The sequence below is a fragment of the Eucalyptus grandis genome, chromosome 2, assembly GCF_016545825.1.
Source record: "Eucalyptus grandis isolate ANBG69807.140 chromosome 2, ASM1654582v1, whole genome shotgun sequence".
Lineage (NCBI taxonomy): Eukaryota > Viridiplantae > Streptophyta > Magnoliopsida > Myrtales > Myrtaceae > Eucalyptus > Eucalyptus grandis.
Window position 1 is genome coordinate 38,506,839 of NC_052613.1, and position 16,401 is coordinate 38,523,239.

Below are 16,401 nucleotides of genomic sequence, written 5' to 3' on the forward strand. Positions count from 1 at the left end.
ATCAAGTGAATTAATGCATCTGCCATCTTCACAGCAACTCTCAATCGACAGTGTTAGAATGTTAAGAATTGCCGATAGATTTTTCATGTGTTGAGCGAGGTACGTTCATCGAAGTGATTATATTGCTGAGCGCCAACCTTGTATTGGGCAGCCAGGCGAGCCAACTCCTGCGCAGCGCCAAGCTCCGGCACACCTGCCCTCACGCTGAAACCTCCCCTCAGCAGCTGCTGCTGTGCGGACGCCAGCTTGGCCCGTCGCCCCGGCAACAAACACCGTCCCCGGGTCCTTCATCCTAGTGTTCCCAAACGACAATCCGGTAGACCTGTCGCTCGCGACAGGGACCAGCGACTTCATCCGGGATCTTCCCAAAGTTGAACCGGAACGGATTGAAATTGGCGGGACCATCGTCCCCATTCTCCCCGGACGTCGGTTCTTCCGCCGCCGAGGCATTGCCGAGCGAAACGGAGGGAACGGACCGGGACCGGACTTCTTGGCGAACACGGTGAACTTGGAATTCTTGAAGGATGAGCTTAGAGCGCGGCGAGGCTGTGAGGACGAACGAGTTGGAGGTGAGAGTGGGAGCCATGGGGAGACCGACCCTCCTCTCTTTCCTTTTTTTCCTCCGGTGAATCAAGAAAAGGCTTATCAATGTCCATGGCTTCGTTGAGTGGACGCATTGAGATATCGTTCAGTATGGCCGATGGATGTGATCGGTCGAAATGACACCAATGTTTCTTGATTTTGAGGATTATCTAGATCGATTGGTGTGGCATATGAGCAAATGGCTTAGCCCGTGGAACACATATTATCTGCTTAGCCAGTGCTGGACACTGGGCGTTTTTGGGTGGGCAGACAGAAAAAGTAAGTCGATGAAAAGCCCGTCGAGTCAAGCCACCATCAAAAGCAATAGAAGGCACCTATCCCCAATTGCCGTTCAGAACCCGATTCAACTTTGGCAAAGCAGCCGCGACTCCAGTCAAGAAGCACCACCTACGATGTTTGATTCACTTTAATATGCCCATGGCTTTGCTGGCCTAGAAGAGTTCATTATAAAACCTAACTTGAATACGAGGAATTGAATAGTCAATCTTCACTAGATTAATTTTCCTGCAGTATCTTATGCGTAAACGGTCCGTTCTTAATGGAAAAAATTACTAAAATTATTGAAATGACCTACAGCGATGCAAGGCGTGGGATTTCTACTACCAAATACCAAACCGACCAAACAATATCAAGTCAATCGCTGGCTCAATTTTAGAGCTGCAGCAAATTTAGTTTGTGTTTAGGGAGCCCATCATGTTAATTGACTCAGAAATCTCACGATGAAGAGGTCAAACTACTCTGAATATTACTAATTGTTGAAGGCCATCACTGTGAAAGTCAAGTAGCAGCTACTTCTCAGGCGTATTTCCAGAGTCTCTCAGACTTTCAAAAGTTCAACAACGACAGTAACACCAATCGTGTCGGTACAAGCAGTTAACTCCCCAAGGTTAGCCAGTGCGTACCCCAGCTTTCTGTTGAACCCACAAACATTTTTTGCAGCCATTTGACCGCCGCAATAGATTAAGGTCTATGAATACAATATAAGTACCGTCAGGGACACCTCACACAAGCCACCTCAAGTGCACATTGGAAAGGAGTTCATCTACCAATTTGTTGCTGGGGCGACATTTGGACGCGAGACATCAATGGCCTCCAGCAGATCAGTTCAATTAAGTTGTCCTATTATCCGTCCGAGGCTAATGTCCCAGCCAGTACGAAGTCAAACTGACCCTTAAATATTTCTAAGAATCAATGCCTTGGTAAGCTAATGAAGATGCGAGTAAACCAAATAGAAACGAAATATGAGTGTACAACGATGGTAACCATCCCAAAAGAAAGCATGATAATAGGGGCAGACCTGTAAGGCTCAAAGGATATAATATATAGAAAGTATGGTTGCTGGGCGAAAACTCTTTTGGCCTTTTTTCCGAAGAGCACTGCCATAAGAACAGCTGGCAAATACAAAACTTATGGCCACGTAATGCCTTTAGGCAATTTTAGCAGTATATGTGGGAAGAAACGGAACGAGAACCACAATCCGACTCATAATAGCACCTCGACTGCACCAATACCATTTGAGCAAAAGGCCAGGTGCAATTACGTTCGAGACCAAATAGCAATTCGCATCCGTGTTGGGGCTCAAAGCATTATGATAGTCATGAGTTTGCCATCTAAGGTGATATATGCAGAAAGCTCAAGCTAAGTTTAAAAAATAAAAATAAAAAAGGCGGAAAAAACCAAAAACCCCTTTTCTATAAGAAATCGCCAGTACTACAGTAACGCAAAAGATAAAACTGGATTTGTGAACGTCCCATCGTCAAAGATAAAACCTGAAGCAAAACTCCACGAAAAAAAGTGCTACACTTATTGCATTGATAATAATTCAGAAGGAAATGATAGAACACTAAAAGCAGCAAAAAATAGAATGCTCATCATAGCTGCAAAAGGCCACTCATCCATTGTTTACTGAACTCTGTTCTCAATCTACTAAATATCAGCCCAGAAGGATATGATAGAACCCACATTACACATCATTACCTCCATTTACAAACAGCTAATGGAAGCAAGGTAGTAAGGCATACCAACATTGTTGCACTAGATTAGGTAAGCTGCTTCTACGAACTTTAAAACGAAATGCTTCAGAGTCGCCATGGAATGGATTCCCACATCCAAAGCTCATGAAGAAACGAAATAAAAGACCAAGTGGTTAATAGTTGATATGGAATTGTTGCAACACTAATTGCACTACTAACACAATTTCCTTTATACACCTCCAAGGACAATATACTTAGCAAGAGCATAGTTTGACACTTAGGGACTCTAACTAACTAATGAGAATAGTAAAAGTTTTTGTATCGGTCAAAAACTGCTTGAAATATGTCAGGTTTTAAGAACTTAGCATTTCCTCAGTTAAGTATCTCCAGAATTAACACCAAATTTCCATAGCAGTCCCACGACAAAAGAAAAAAAACAGAGTTCTCAGGTATCTAGACATCCTAGATGGCATGATGTGGATGCTATCATCCGATATCCACCTCAAAACAGGCAGGTAGGTAAAACATAATCTACAAAAAACTTTCCACCACCCAGAAGAGAAGTGGGCATCTAAATACATAAACTTCTCAGTGTTGAAAACACCATCTAAATGAACCCAGAGAAAAGATGTAAATACATCACCTGAGTTGATGTTCAGAATGATGATCTGCGGAATGTTCTGCTCAACCAAGTCATCAAAGTTGAATTTTTTTTCATCTAACAATCGATGAGAAATCCAATTTAGTACCAACCTCAAGTTAGCTGAACCGACAAAAAACTTTTACTTGATTTAGTCTCAAAACACATTAAACAGCCATCACTAGAAGCTATATGCATCATTATTCGAATTTTCAAACCATATTTCATTAGGAATAGAATAAGAAGACTAGCTAATCCTGGCAATTACAATGGAATCGCAATCACATGAAAAAGCACGCATTAAGGCAAGGAGTTGTCCTCTCCTATCCACAATAACCTGTAAAAAGCGTAAATTTAACCTTCCCTACAAGGGGAAAACAATGATTACCAGAAAATCTAGCGGCAATGCCTGCTTAAAAAAATCGCATCAACAGAATAGCTGAGGAACCTCATTTATCGATTAACTGCCAGCAATAAAGACAGACTAATTAAATATTTATCAACATATCAAAATCTTTGAATCACAACACAAAATTCAAAGCAATTTCCAACGAAAAGAGATGCTGATCAATATGATAAAACAAACCAAAAGCGTTCATAATTCCAACACTAGAAGCAAATTCAGTGACCTATGCCCTTCTTTGCCTTAAATGACTCAAGAGCCTTCATTCGTAGCTCAATCTCAAGTTTCTTTTGCTTGGTTTCTGCCTCTTCATCATACGAATGATCCTCCTTTCTGTCAACATCTTCATCATCTGAGGAGGATGCATCTCTGGAGATACTTTCAAAGGTCAGATGAGACAATATCCTCTTTCTTTGCTCTCATCTTTTCTGCACGACGTTCTTCCCGTCTCGACGTCTCTCCTCTCGGCGTCGACGTCTCTCCTCCTTCTTCATTTTCTTCTCTTCTTTCCTCCTCCTTTTAGTCTCCTTCGATCCTCTATCTCAGAATCATAGCTATTATCATCTGAATCTTTTCGCTTATCTAATCTTTTGCGCCTTTTCTTCTCCTTTTGCGATCATTAATGTGCTTATCACTTTCCTCAGAACCTGTTTCAGACAAGCTGCTGTGTTTACTATGATCAACCTTCTCCACAGATCTTTGTGTGACTTCAGATCTGTGCCGTCGGAACTACTATCTCGAGAATGATCCTTATCACCAGATTTTCTACCTTCAACGGAGTGAGATGTCTGTAACTTCTCACCAGATTCTTTGTTCAGTGAAGGTGACAACAATCCCTTTCAGAGGGCTTTTCCCTGACAACGATAACATTACACTATTAGACAGCATGCAGCACAAAATAGTAGCTGGAGAAATTCACGGGAGAGCCCACACCTCATTCTCTCTTGGTCTTTGTTTCGAATATCCAAGCCATCAGAACGGCTCTTAGAGCCATTAGAACGATCTCCAGCAGCTTTTTCAGGAGGAGAATTATCCTTATCACGCAGCTTCATGGGCGAGTCTCCTGTTTACTGAAAGAGGATGAATTTATAGATCTTTTATCTCTAGGCTTGAGAGCACGTCCTACTTTCCCTATAAACAATAAGAATAACAGAAATTAAAACCATTTAGAGGATTTGCTGCATACAAACAACCCAACAAATAGAATCAAAACTCTTATGACAATTCATTTTTACATTACTAGCAAATGATATGGAGAGAGAGAGAACCAATTATCTAGAGATTTGGAATCTAACCGAATGTTAGTAATTCCCCTCTCATCACTTTTATCTGGGCTTCCTTGATGCGACCTACGTTCTCTCAATCGCAGTGAATTAGAACGGTCGTCATTATTCACCAGATTCTTTAATGGACTCCTGTATGGGCTAGATGACCTTTTAGCAGCAAAACAGACAATCAAGAGGATAAACAAAATGACAATAAAAGAATACTAGAAATGTTTTCAGCTTAATGAGGATATGGATCTCAGGGGTATACCTGCTTCGTCTCCCGGACATTCCTAGCTTGCTTTACAGGACTCTCATATGGGCTCCGTGACCTTGTATCAGAAGAGCATGCATAAGTATCTATGAATTTCACGTAGTTTGAGGTAAAGTGAGTATGAACTCTATCTGCAAATCCTACTTTCAATACTATTCATCTCTTCAAACTTGAGAGAAGCGAGAGGATAGTTTGCCAATGTGATCAATAATTCTAAGCAACTCCCTAGAGTCAGACTGATATGTTGTATTTTGTATGTGTAAATGTGCCCCAGTTAACAATTTCCGTAAGCTTACAAATAAAATTATGCATAGGAAACAACCGTTGTGGCAAATATATCATTTTGAAAAGGAAAGAAGAAGCCGATGAATTGACAAACAAAATCCATTCCTCCTCACTAGAAGATAGACCAAACATACGACCAGCATCCTCAGCAAACAAAAAAAGAAAACACTAATACTCAATGAACCTAGAAGCTGTAAACAAGTCATCTATGAAGGATATACCTCATTCTTTCCCTGGTAGATCCAGCAGGCGATCTTCAAATGGAGAAGATCTCTTCCGCAAGGGTGGAGATCTATGACCAATCGGAGATGCAGAGTCTGACTCATGAGATGTCCTCCGGGGTGGAGGGGTCATTGATTTCCTGCGTGCAGATAAGGGCGATCTTCGCCGCCCTGGGGATGAAGATCTTTGCCCAGGAATTGATTGAGATCTCCGTAGCCGCTCTGGTACAGGGGATGGGGTCCCATGGTGTACAGGAGATGATGATCTGGGCTGCATAGGTGAAGTTGATAAATGACGGACAGGAGATGATAACCCGCGAGACACAGGTGAAGGTGATATATGACGCCTGGGAGATGGTGATCTGTGTCTTGGAAAGGCGACCTCCTTCGAACAGGAGAGGGCGACCTCCTCCGTACAGGAGAGGGCGACCTCCTCCGTAATGGAGAGGGTGATCGACGTCGGACAAGGGAAGATCTATGTCGCACCGGAGGCGGTGATCTTCGTCTATCAAAGAAAGGTGACCCACGCCGGACAGGAGATGGAGATCTACGGCGCCGGACAGGAGATGGAGATCTTCGACGCCGGACAGGAGGCGGAGATCTCACGCTTCATTGGAGAACGTGACCTATGTCGAGGAGGTGAACGCAACCTACGCCTTACAGGAGATGGTGACCTGCGATGCGGAGGAGATATCGATCTCCGCCTATAAAAAGACGCTCCTCGTCTCGGAGATCGGGATCTCCGAGGAGAATACCTCCGACGAGGTGTCATAGACCTTCTTCGAGGAGAACGATACACCTTACTAGAAGAAATTGAACGGCTACGTCTCTGTCGTGATGCAGAGATACTCCTTGACCTGCGTCTTTCACTAAAGGACATATGTCAACAATACAAGTAATCTTAGAACTATTAAGATACAGCCAAAAAATAAAATAAATAAATAACAAGATAACCAACTCTACTGTTTGCCTCAATCCCGAAACCAATCAAGAACTGTATTAATGCCAAATAATCTACCCTAGCAGAAGTATGGTTACGTACTCTGAATAGCTCCTGGATTTAGACAATGACTTGCTGATTGACCTAGAAGGTGAAGCTCTGAACAATAATTCACATTACTTCTTAGGTCATCATCCAACAAATAAAGATCAACCAATAAGTCAAAATTCAAATCACACAAACTTCAGTAGATGCTCACCGAGGGGATGAAGAGGAATGGTCCACCGATCGAGGAGATCTAGAAACTCTGCAGGAGATAAGTAAGTCAGCATTCAAGAGTCACATTGGCAGCTTTCGAAAATCTCAGATAATCACTTGCCATATCCTACAATAATGCTTGCACAAATTTCAAAACTATACAAATAAAAGCTGGATGCTGACCTTTTTCTGCAAAGAACAGAAGCATCCTAATAAACTCTAGAATCCAACATAGGGAGACTAGGAATCTCAAGCCCAAACCCAACCAAATAAGATGGAAGAAGTAATAATCAGGAAGAACTATCAATATCAAAAGATTGGGTATAAAAAGCCAAATACAATGGCCAATGTCTGGGAAGGAATCTGTTCCTTACTATTCACTATTACGTAACCACGAGCGAGATAAAAAGTTTTAAAAAAAAAAAAAAAACAAAAACAAAAACAAAAACAAAATCAAGCATATTTCTCTACCATAATATGCATTCTCAAGGAAAACCAATTGACTCAGCATTTCAGAAGTCCTATCTTGATAACACCAAAAGAAGCGATGCTTTAGCCAATTTAAGGAAGTACCAAGCAAAGAATAAGATACCAAATGCTCACAATTTGTGATTTCAAAAGATTTCAGCAAATTGTAATGTCCAAAATAGAAGAGGCAAAGTCAGAGGAGAAAAGGCAAAAGCAAAATGAAAAAAAAATCCCTGTTGACCACATAAGTTCTGTTATGCTACTTTACTAAATGATAGAGAAATTTTCCCAGGTGCTTGATAGTTTACTGTAATCCGAATTATTGTTTAAAAGTTCAATGATAATTTCACCCTACAATAACATATTAAACAAAATATACGCGTCTATGTCAATCCAATTCCCGAGGAAACTTGAAGACAAATGTGAACACTATCTCATCTTTCATGGGTGAAAAAGCTTCTTTAATCCAAATTGAGACATTTCTTTTGCTGTTAGATATTCTGCTAACTTTCAAAGAATTGAATGTCTAATGCATCTTGACCTCATCTCTGAATAGCTTAAATCAACTATGCAAGGTAAGTGCAACAGCAAATACAAGCTCTAGACACAAAGGATTGAAAAGAATGCAGATGACAGGCATCACCAATAATCCCTTACTCATGGCTTCTTCTTGAAGCACCCCTCCTTCCATTATCATTTTTACCATCCCGACGGGCATTTGAGGCCCTTGAAGACATGAAGTCCTTCTCCAGGTCATCATTTGAAGCCTTCATCTCTACCACACCGTCCTACAGTAGTTTGAGGTAAAGGACATGAACCCAAATAATTGCAGAAGCTAGCTGAACGCATAGAAACACAAACATAAGTTAAAAGTGTAAAGCAGCCTCAGTCAATGTAACTCCAGCCTGAATAAAATAGTATTACCATCCTCTCTGATTTCTCCTGTTCAAATTCTCTACTTTCCTTGTCTCTTTTCTTCCGAATTTCATCAGCAACGAGGTCGGCTTCAACCTGAATGATCATGACCAAGAAAAAATCGCTGAGAACATACAATCAGCTATTTCAGTCACAAGCTCATTGCAGAATTATAGAGGTAAGACCTTCTTCTTCCGAGTTTCTTCCTCTTTGGCATCTAAGAACTGCTGAGGCACACCGCTTGCATTTTTCTGCGCACTGATAAGAAGAGTCCAGAGTTCTTTCATAAACTTGCCAGTGTTTTTCTCCATAAATCCTGTGAGTTGTATCTGAACCTCCTTTCCATTAACCTCCTGCACCAGAAACAAAAAGCAAAAGGGCTCGACTTCCATAGTTGATTTGCAAGGAGTTCACACACCAAAAACAGCTGCAGCAGGCAATTCAGCCTCAACAACAACCAAGCAGTCTACAAGGCACCCCTCGAAACATCCTCAATTGACTCGAACCAAAGAGAGGGACAAATCACTAGAGAACACGAAATAAAGCACTAAAACTGAGAACTCACGAGAACCTAGAAAGACAGCAGAATACCTTCCCATCCAGGAGTCCATATATGAAATTGATGAGGACCTCGTCTTCAAACCCTAGAAGCCCAGTCACCCTGGTGGCAATCCAAGGTTTCATGACATCCATCTTCACTTTCGTCATGTCCACCTGAAACACAAAAATTTCGAACGGTCAAGACATCTCCGAGACACGCCGACCGATGAGCTTCTCCCGAGTGCAAATGTACACATCCGAACGCGTGCACTCAGATCGCGTCGGCGCTTTCCTACGCTTATCACACCCTCAATCAGCAGTTCTTACAGGCATTCGAGCATCGCATCGAACCTACGGGACGGGGAAAACGCAAAAATAAAGAAAAAGAATCTCGACCAGCTCCGAGCGGAGCCGAGCGGAGCGGAATCTCACCAGGAACTCCAGCTCCGGAGCGAACTTCTGCGTCTTGAGGAGCTTCGCCTGCTTGTTCGAGAACCGCGTGTCCTGATCCGCGGAAGTACCCTGAAACAACACGCGATTACGCAAGGCCGTTCAGAACCGACGGGTACACACGAGAGGGAAGCGCGAGCGAGACGGAAATACAGCGGAGCGAGACGGATCCGACGGATTCGAGCAGGAGCTTACTCGGAAAAACCCTCCCGACATTGCTTTAGGGTTTCGGGGGCGGAGCGGGGCGGAGAGGGGCGGCGGAGGGGCGGCGGAGGGGCGGGATTTTCTCCCTAGGACGAGGCGGAAGATGGGTGGGGCTAGAGAGAATCGCCGTCGCTGCTGGGGGCGCGCGAGATGGAAGGATGGATGGAAGGATGGATTGGATTGGATTGGATAGAGAGGGAGTAGTGGGGAAAAGGCCGGGGGCGTGCCGGGGCGGGGGTCGGTGTGGTGGCGGTGATGCCCTCCCGTATTTTTGGATCGGATCCAAGACCCCCTCGTTTCGGCCCAAATCGAGAAAAAGGACCCGGTGGAGCCCCTAATACTCCGTGCGCACTTGAATTTGGTGGGGGAATTAAGTTGAGGAAGAAGGAGATGGCAAAAATAATAGACCTCTGTGTCAGCGAATTCCGCCATTAGACTGATCTTAAGGATGACCGGCGACACCATGTGAAAAGTATGTGGACGATTTCGAATCGAAAGAGATAAGGGAATGGTTATGGTTTTTGGGTTAAAGTGTAAAGGCTAGTGGTGAAATCAATGTTAAAGCAAATAATACGAATTCCGTCATTAAACCGATCTTAAGGATGATCGGTCGCACCGTTCAAAAGTAGATGGATGAGATATTGAATCGAAAGGGGGTAAGAGGACGGTTATGATTTTTAGGTAAAAGTGTAAAGATTATTGATGACATCAATCCTAAAGTAGACATTATGAATTCTGTCATTAGATCAATCTAAGGATGATCGGTAGCACTGTTCAAAAAGTAGATAGACGGTTTTGAACCAAAAGAGGTAAGAGGGACGGTTATAATTTTTGGATAAAAGTGTAAAGACTGCCGGCAACATCAACCCTAAAGCATATGGTAGGACGATATAGTAATAAATTACATGTTTAAGAAGCATGTGCTTCACTTATGTTCTCCTTCGACCACTCAAAATGCTTTTCATGCCCAAAGTAAAGACAATATTCATTTTTCGTTAATTCATAGTTGGAATACTTTTGAATCACAAAAATCGGCTATACATGATTTAAAAGGGACAACGGCATAAACTGCGCATCACTTAATTACCCGACGATGAGAGAATCATTAAAGCCAAAGTTGAACATATTTGGTATGTTTGTTATCACCCAAAAAAAAAAAAATTGCATGAGAAAATAAATCTAATGTCGAAGAAGCTCGAAATAAATTGTGCTATGCACTATGTCTTAACACAAGGGAAATTTGTGTTTCAAAAAAAATGATTTGGAAAGTGATTTTCTAAAAAGAGAAATGATTGCAAATATCGTCATTTTTTCAAAATTCTGTTTGTTTCATGAAAAATGAATGATTTAAAAAATATTTTTCAAAAATAATCACTTGTATTGTATAGAAATGAAAGAACAATAAAAATTTCCTCATTTACAAAAATCCTCAAACATAAATAGTGGTTGATAATTAAAAAATTTTATTGATTATTATTTCTAGCAATACTGAAAAATATTTTTCAAATCATTTATTTTTCACAGACCAAATAAATCTGAAGATTGCTCTTATATTTCCTTATAAATATGAATAAAATGAAACATAACGGAGTCTAGTCACGAAATTAGGTTTTCTTTGCATCGTTTCCAATCAACATGTATCCCACGCATTTGAGGAATTTAAACTTTTTTCTCTTCTTTTCTTTTCCAGTTATTTCCTCCCTCGCTTAAATTAGCAAATAAAGATTGGCAATTTTCTCGTGGACATCTACCTTTCTAAGAAGGAGAAAGATTAAAAAAAAAAAAAAAATTAATGATGCACGTATGAGTTGTATTAGAGAAATTCCATATTGGAGAATTAGTATGGTGTAAAGTAATTAATATATCATAATTGACGCATAACTCATTGACTTAAACTTTTAAGTAAATATGAGTCAAGGTGGATAAGTTAAGATGCATTTGATTTAGCATTTCTAATGGGCTTTCAGCCTTTAAAGCCCCTAGGAAAATGCTAGACTATTTGACAATCATTTTAAACGAGCTTTCGGCCAAATGCTGGTCTTGAAAAAGCTAAAAACCCAATACTAGTTCCTACTAGTATTGGACTTTAACATTTAGCCAAATACTAAAACTATTTTTCCTTCCAAAACTATCTTCACAAATTCTTCAAATTTTCAATTTGTCCTTGGTTAAATTTTATTTTTTATTATTTATTTTTATTTTTAAAAAGAGACAACCCTTGTAAGGGTTTGGTTCATGTTTCAAAAAAATAAAAAATAAATATATAAAAATATACCCAAAACTCATTGCAAAAGTTTTTTTTTTTTTTACCAAACACATTCAACTCAAAGTTCACTTGTAAAGAGGTTTTACCAAACATAAATTTGCATTTTCCCAAATAAAATTTGACTTTTTGCATTTGCATTATAATGCAGAGTTTAACCAAATGCACTCTTAATATGTTTCATTGGTGATCTCCCTGGACAAAAGGTTTTGGGCTGTTGCTATTCGCTCCTACCAAATTGGTATCATAGTCGATGGTCTGCTTTGATGTTTGGGTGTTTGGTGGATGAAATTGGGTGTAAGGGCGATGGGCATTGTGGTGTAACAATGCAAGCCTGGTGGCAAGACTTCCCATCTTGATATAAAAAGACCTGAATTAAGGGGATAAGTACACTAATGGTGCCAAAAGTTGTGTACGGCGCTCACTTTGGTACCAAAAGTTTCCCGTCGGATCACTTAAGTGCCAAAAAATTTGAAAAAATCTCACTTTGGTGCCAACTCGACAAAATTGGCCGGAAATCCGACGTGGCCTTTTTTATTAATTTTGACGCCGACGTGGCTCGTCGGAGAGCCGAGTCGGCATCCAAACACCAAAACGACGCCGTTTGGTGTCTCCCCCAATTCAAAACCCTAATCTCCGGCCGTCGCCGTCCTCGACGGTCCTTGCGCTCGCGGCCACGGCTTCGACCCCGACCTCGACCCCAACCGCGACGATGGCCACTCAACGGCAGGCGGCTCCGACCTCGACCCCGACCCCGACCCCAACGATGGCCACTCGATGGCCGTAGCTCCGACCTCGACCTCGACCCCGACCGCGACGATGGCCACTCGATGGCCGCTGCTCAAACCCCGACCCCGACCCCGACGATGGCCACTCGACGGCCGTAGCCGACCCCGACCTCGACCCCGACCTCGATGATGGCCACTCGGCGGCAGCAGCTCAACCCCGACGACGGCCACGGCTTCGACCTCGCCGAAACCCTAATTTCTTCCCCATGTGAGCTAAACGGCGTCGTTTCCATGAAGCCATCCACGTAGGACGGCAAAACGACGTCGTTTTCTTAAGGAGGATCGAAAACGACGTCATTTAAAGGCTTATCAATTTTTTTTTTTTAAAAAAAATCATTTTGGCCGGAATCTTTCGCCGGTGGCACCAAAGTAAGCGTTTTCCTCCGATTTGGCACTTAAATGATCCGACGAAACTTTTGGCACCAAAGTGAGCGCCGTACACAACTTTTGGCACCATTAGTGTACTTATCCCTGAATTAAGGGCAATATATTTTAGTTGGCATATAACTCATTGGCTTAAGTTTTTAAGTGAAGGTGAGTCCAACTTGATGAGTTAATAGGCTTTGATTTAGGGTCCCTCTTCGTGATCTCCTAGGCAAAAGGTATCGAGTTTCTACCATTCGTTCTCAACAAAAAGAAAATAAGAAAAAAAAAATTGTATCTTCAAACCTCAAGGTGAAACGAGGAAAGACAAAGTGTTGTGGTGAGAATTTATCTGTCACCATAAAAATCTATGGACTACAGGAATATTTGATAACCACCGTGTTTTTCTATTTTCCTGTTCTTTTGTTCTCTGAAATAGAAAAAAATAGAAATTAGTTTGGTAACGTCAGCTAATATTATTCATCGGTATAGAAAAGTGGTCAAGAAATAAGTTTAGAATAGAACCAAAAAGTAAAAAAAACTACTTCTTTGTTCCCAACAACATAAATGAAAAAAAAACTATTTTTGAACGTAGATTATTCTCATAAACAAAAATATTACTAAAAGCACCCCAAGATGATACCACTTGACCTTCCACGTTACGGCATACTAACTTTTTCTCCCACATCCCACTCTACTTCAAAACTTCATACCATAAAAAATAGAACATATGCTTCCATCTTAGGGAAAAAAAAATTCTTATAAGCAGTTTTTATCCACTATTAATTTGGAGATTATAGTTATCCCCTCTCTTAAGTCATCAACGTATAAGGGCGCTTATGTAAATGTATCACTCGAAAAATAAAGTTTTCCAAAGGGGTGAATTGAATTTTTGTTTTAAAAAATGGGTCTTTATTATTCTAGGACAGAACTTCTAGAACAAAATTGATTTCTGGCTAAAATTGGTTTCTCAATCTCTATTTTAGAAATTGAGAAGTTAAAAATTTTAGTTTCTGATTTTTTTTTTTTTGATGACCTAAGAAAGCCCCGTACACCGACAGCACGGCGGAGTAAATGCTGGGAGGCACGTGAGTCACCACCACCCTCGTGCCTCGGGTAAGTCACTCTTGCAACGCCCGGGAATCGAACTCCTCCCTTTGCGTTAGAGGGAGAAGCTCGCCGCCAGCAGCGCCACCCAGGCGGGTGGTGTTTCTGATTTCTTCTTCAAATCTATTTTTGGAATAGAAATCTGTTCCAGAAATAGAAAAATCAAATTGCGTTACCAAACGAATTTTTGTTCCAAACTTGTTTCGGGGAACAAAAAAACATAGAAATAGAAAAGTAGAAATTTTATCATGGACGAACTACCGCATTGGTGGCCGCGATGGTTTGGGCTCTCTCCACGAAAGGAAGGAATTTGAATCCCCTCACGGTCGCTTGGGGTCTTAAGTGGGACGTCGGGGTTGGTGGGTCCTCCCATTTACGAGTCCCCCCAGATTTACTCGCTGGCTGCCGGCTGTACGGAGTTGTCACTAAAAAAAAAAAATATTTATCATGCACGTCCTAAATGGCTCAGAATTAAAGGAATGTAAAGTATGAATATTGGAATTTCAAGTGTGGGAATGGAGGAAGTAAAGTAGGAAATTTGCAACGAAGTAGCGTTTTGTCATTGATTAGGCGAAAGCTTACGAAGAGCACGGTTATAACTCTCCAATTACAGTTATTGACAAGCTCCCCCGGATTCGGGGCTTGACTCCTCATTTTGCTACTGCTAAAATAACAACAAATTCCTCCTAAGCATGACGTTAAAATGCTTCGAGGCCTCGTGCTGACCCCAGCATCCCACGAACATAAAACAACCGAGGTAGAGCTTGAGATAGGGCTTGAAAAAGATATCGTCTCAGTGAGAGAAGCAAGGCATATGGGTACTGTACGCCAAAATAAGGAATGTCATCTAGCAGTCCAACTCATTAAAGGACATATACAAACATCCCCTATTGATTGGCAACAATCCCTGTTTTGGTGAGGTTACTTGTAACCGGACACGGAGGATCTGAGGCAGGCCCCTCATTTTTGCTACCACTAAGAACAACAACAGATGAACACACCAAACAATCAAAACTTCAAGAACGTGCATTCTTATTTGAAGAAGGGGACTCTCTCTAGTATGTGCCATTAGACCAATCTAAGGATGATTAGTAGCACATTCAAAAAGTAGATGGACGGTTTTGAACCGAAAGAGGTAAGAGGATGGTTATGATTTTTGGGTAAAAGTGTAAAGACTGCCGGCAACATCAACCCTAAAGCTGATAGTAGGACGATATAGTAATAAACTACATGTTTAAGAAGCATGTGCTTTGCTTATGTTCTCCTTCGATTGCTCAAAATGCTTTTCATGCCCAAAGTAAATACGATATTCATTTTTGGTTAATTCATAGTTGGAATAATTTTGAATCACAGAAATCGGATATACATGATTAAAAAAGGGACAACGGCATAAACTACGCATCACTTAATTAAACTACCCGACGATGAGAGAATCATTAAAGCCGAAGTTGAACATATTTGGTAAGTTTGTTATCACCCAAACAAAAAAAAAAAATTGCATGAGAAAATAAATCTAATGTCAAATAAGCTCAAAATAAATTGTGCTATGCACTATGTTTTAACACAAGGGAAATTTATGTTTTGTAAAAAATAAATAATTTGAAAAGTGTTTTTCTAAAAAAGAGAAATGATTGCAAATATCGTCATTTTTTTCAAAGTTCCATTTGTTTTATGAAAAATGAATGATTTAAAAATATTTTTCAAAAATAATCGCTTGTATTATATAGAAATGAAAGAACAATAAAAATTTTACTCGTTTATGAAAATCCTCAAACATAAATAGTGGTTGATAATTAAAAAAATTTATTTATTATTATTTCCAGCAATATAAGAAAAATATTTTTCAAATTATTTATTTTTTGGGAACCAAATACAGCTAAAGATTGCTCTTATATTTCCTTATAAATGTGAATAAAATGAAACATAATGGAGTCTATTCATGAAATTAGGTTCTCTTCGCATCGTTTCCAATCAAAATGCATCCAAAACATTTGAGGAATTTAAACTTTTTTTCTCTTCTTTTCTTTTCCAATGATTTCCTCCCTCGTTTAAATTCCCATATAAAGAGTGGCAATTGTCTCGTGGACAACTACCTTTCTAAGAAGGAGAAATTTATAAATAAATAAAAAAATTTGTATGATGCACGTATGAATTGTATTAGAGAAATTCCATATTGGAGAATTAGTGTGATGTAAAGTAATTAATATATCATAGTTGACTCAAAACTCACTAACTTAAACTTTTAAGTAAATATGAGTCCAACTGGATAAGTTAAGATGCATTTGATTTAGCATTTCTAATGGGCTTTCAACCTCTAAAGCCCTCGGGGAAATGCTAGACTATTTGACAATCATTAAAATGAGCTTTTTGCCAAATGCTAACCTTGAAAAAAGCTTAAAAAAAACCCAATGCTAATAGGAACTAGCATTGGACTTTCAGCA

General features: G+C 40.4%; 1 protein-coding gene and 1 long non-coding RNA gene across 2 annotated transcripts; both read right to left on the reverse strand.

The window, feature by feature from the left end:
• Window positions 1–4,193: 4,193 nt before the first annotated feature.
• On the reverse strand, window positions 4,194–4,677 carry LOC120290921. The gene is made up of 2 exons (XR_005548708.1): window positions 4,553–4,677; window positions 4,194–4,473 (listed from the first exon to the last, which is right to left on the reverse strand). It is a non-coding gene; the product is annotated as an uncharacterized LOC120290921 (long non-coding RNA).
• Window positions 4,678–6,196: 1,519 nt separating this feature from the next.
• LOC120290920 (serine/arginine repetitive matrix protein 1-like) lies at window positions 6,197–9,673 on the reverse strand. The gene is made up of 9 exons (XM_039307781.1): window positions 9,431–9,673; window positions 9,218–9,307; window positions 8,837–8,959; window positions 8,431–8,598; window positions 8,255–8,341; window positions 7,988–8,118; window positions 6,864–6,911; window positions 6,707–6,763; window positions 6,197–6,533 (listed from the first exon to the last, which is right to left on the reverse strand). Exons 1-9 carry the CDS (start codon window positions 9,449–9,451, stop codon window positions 6,212–6,214), a joined length of 1,047 nt encoding a protein of 348 aa, XP_039163715.1. The 5' UTR covers window positions 9,452–9,673; the 3' UTR covers window positions 6,197–6,211.
• Window positions 9,674–16,401: the final 6,728 nt, after the last annotated feature.

Coding starts and splice junctions, on each gene's coding strand:
- LOC120290920 (XM_039307781.1), bottom strand. CDS start 9,451: ATGTCGGGAGGGTTTTTCCGA. Junction 8,119..8,254: donor AGGAGAAATCAGAGAGGATG/GTAATACTATTT, acceptor AAACTACTGTAG/GACGGTGTGGTAGAGATGAA. Junction 6,912..7,987: donor GCTTCAAGAAGAAGCCATGA/GTAAGGGATTAT, acceptor TATCTCCTGCAG/AGTTTCTAGATCTCCTCGAT.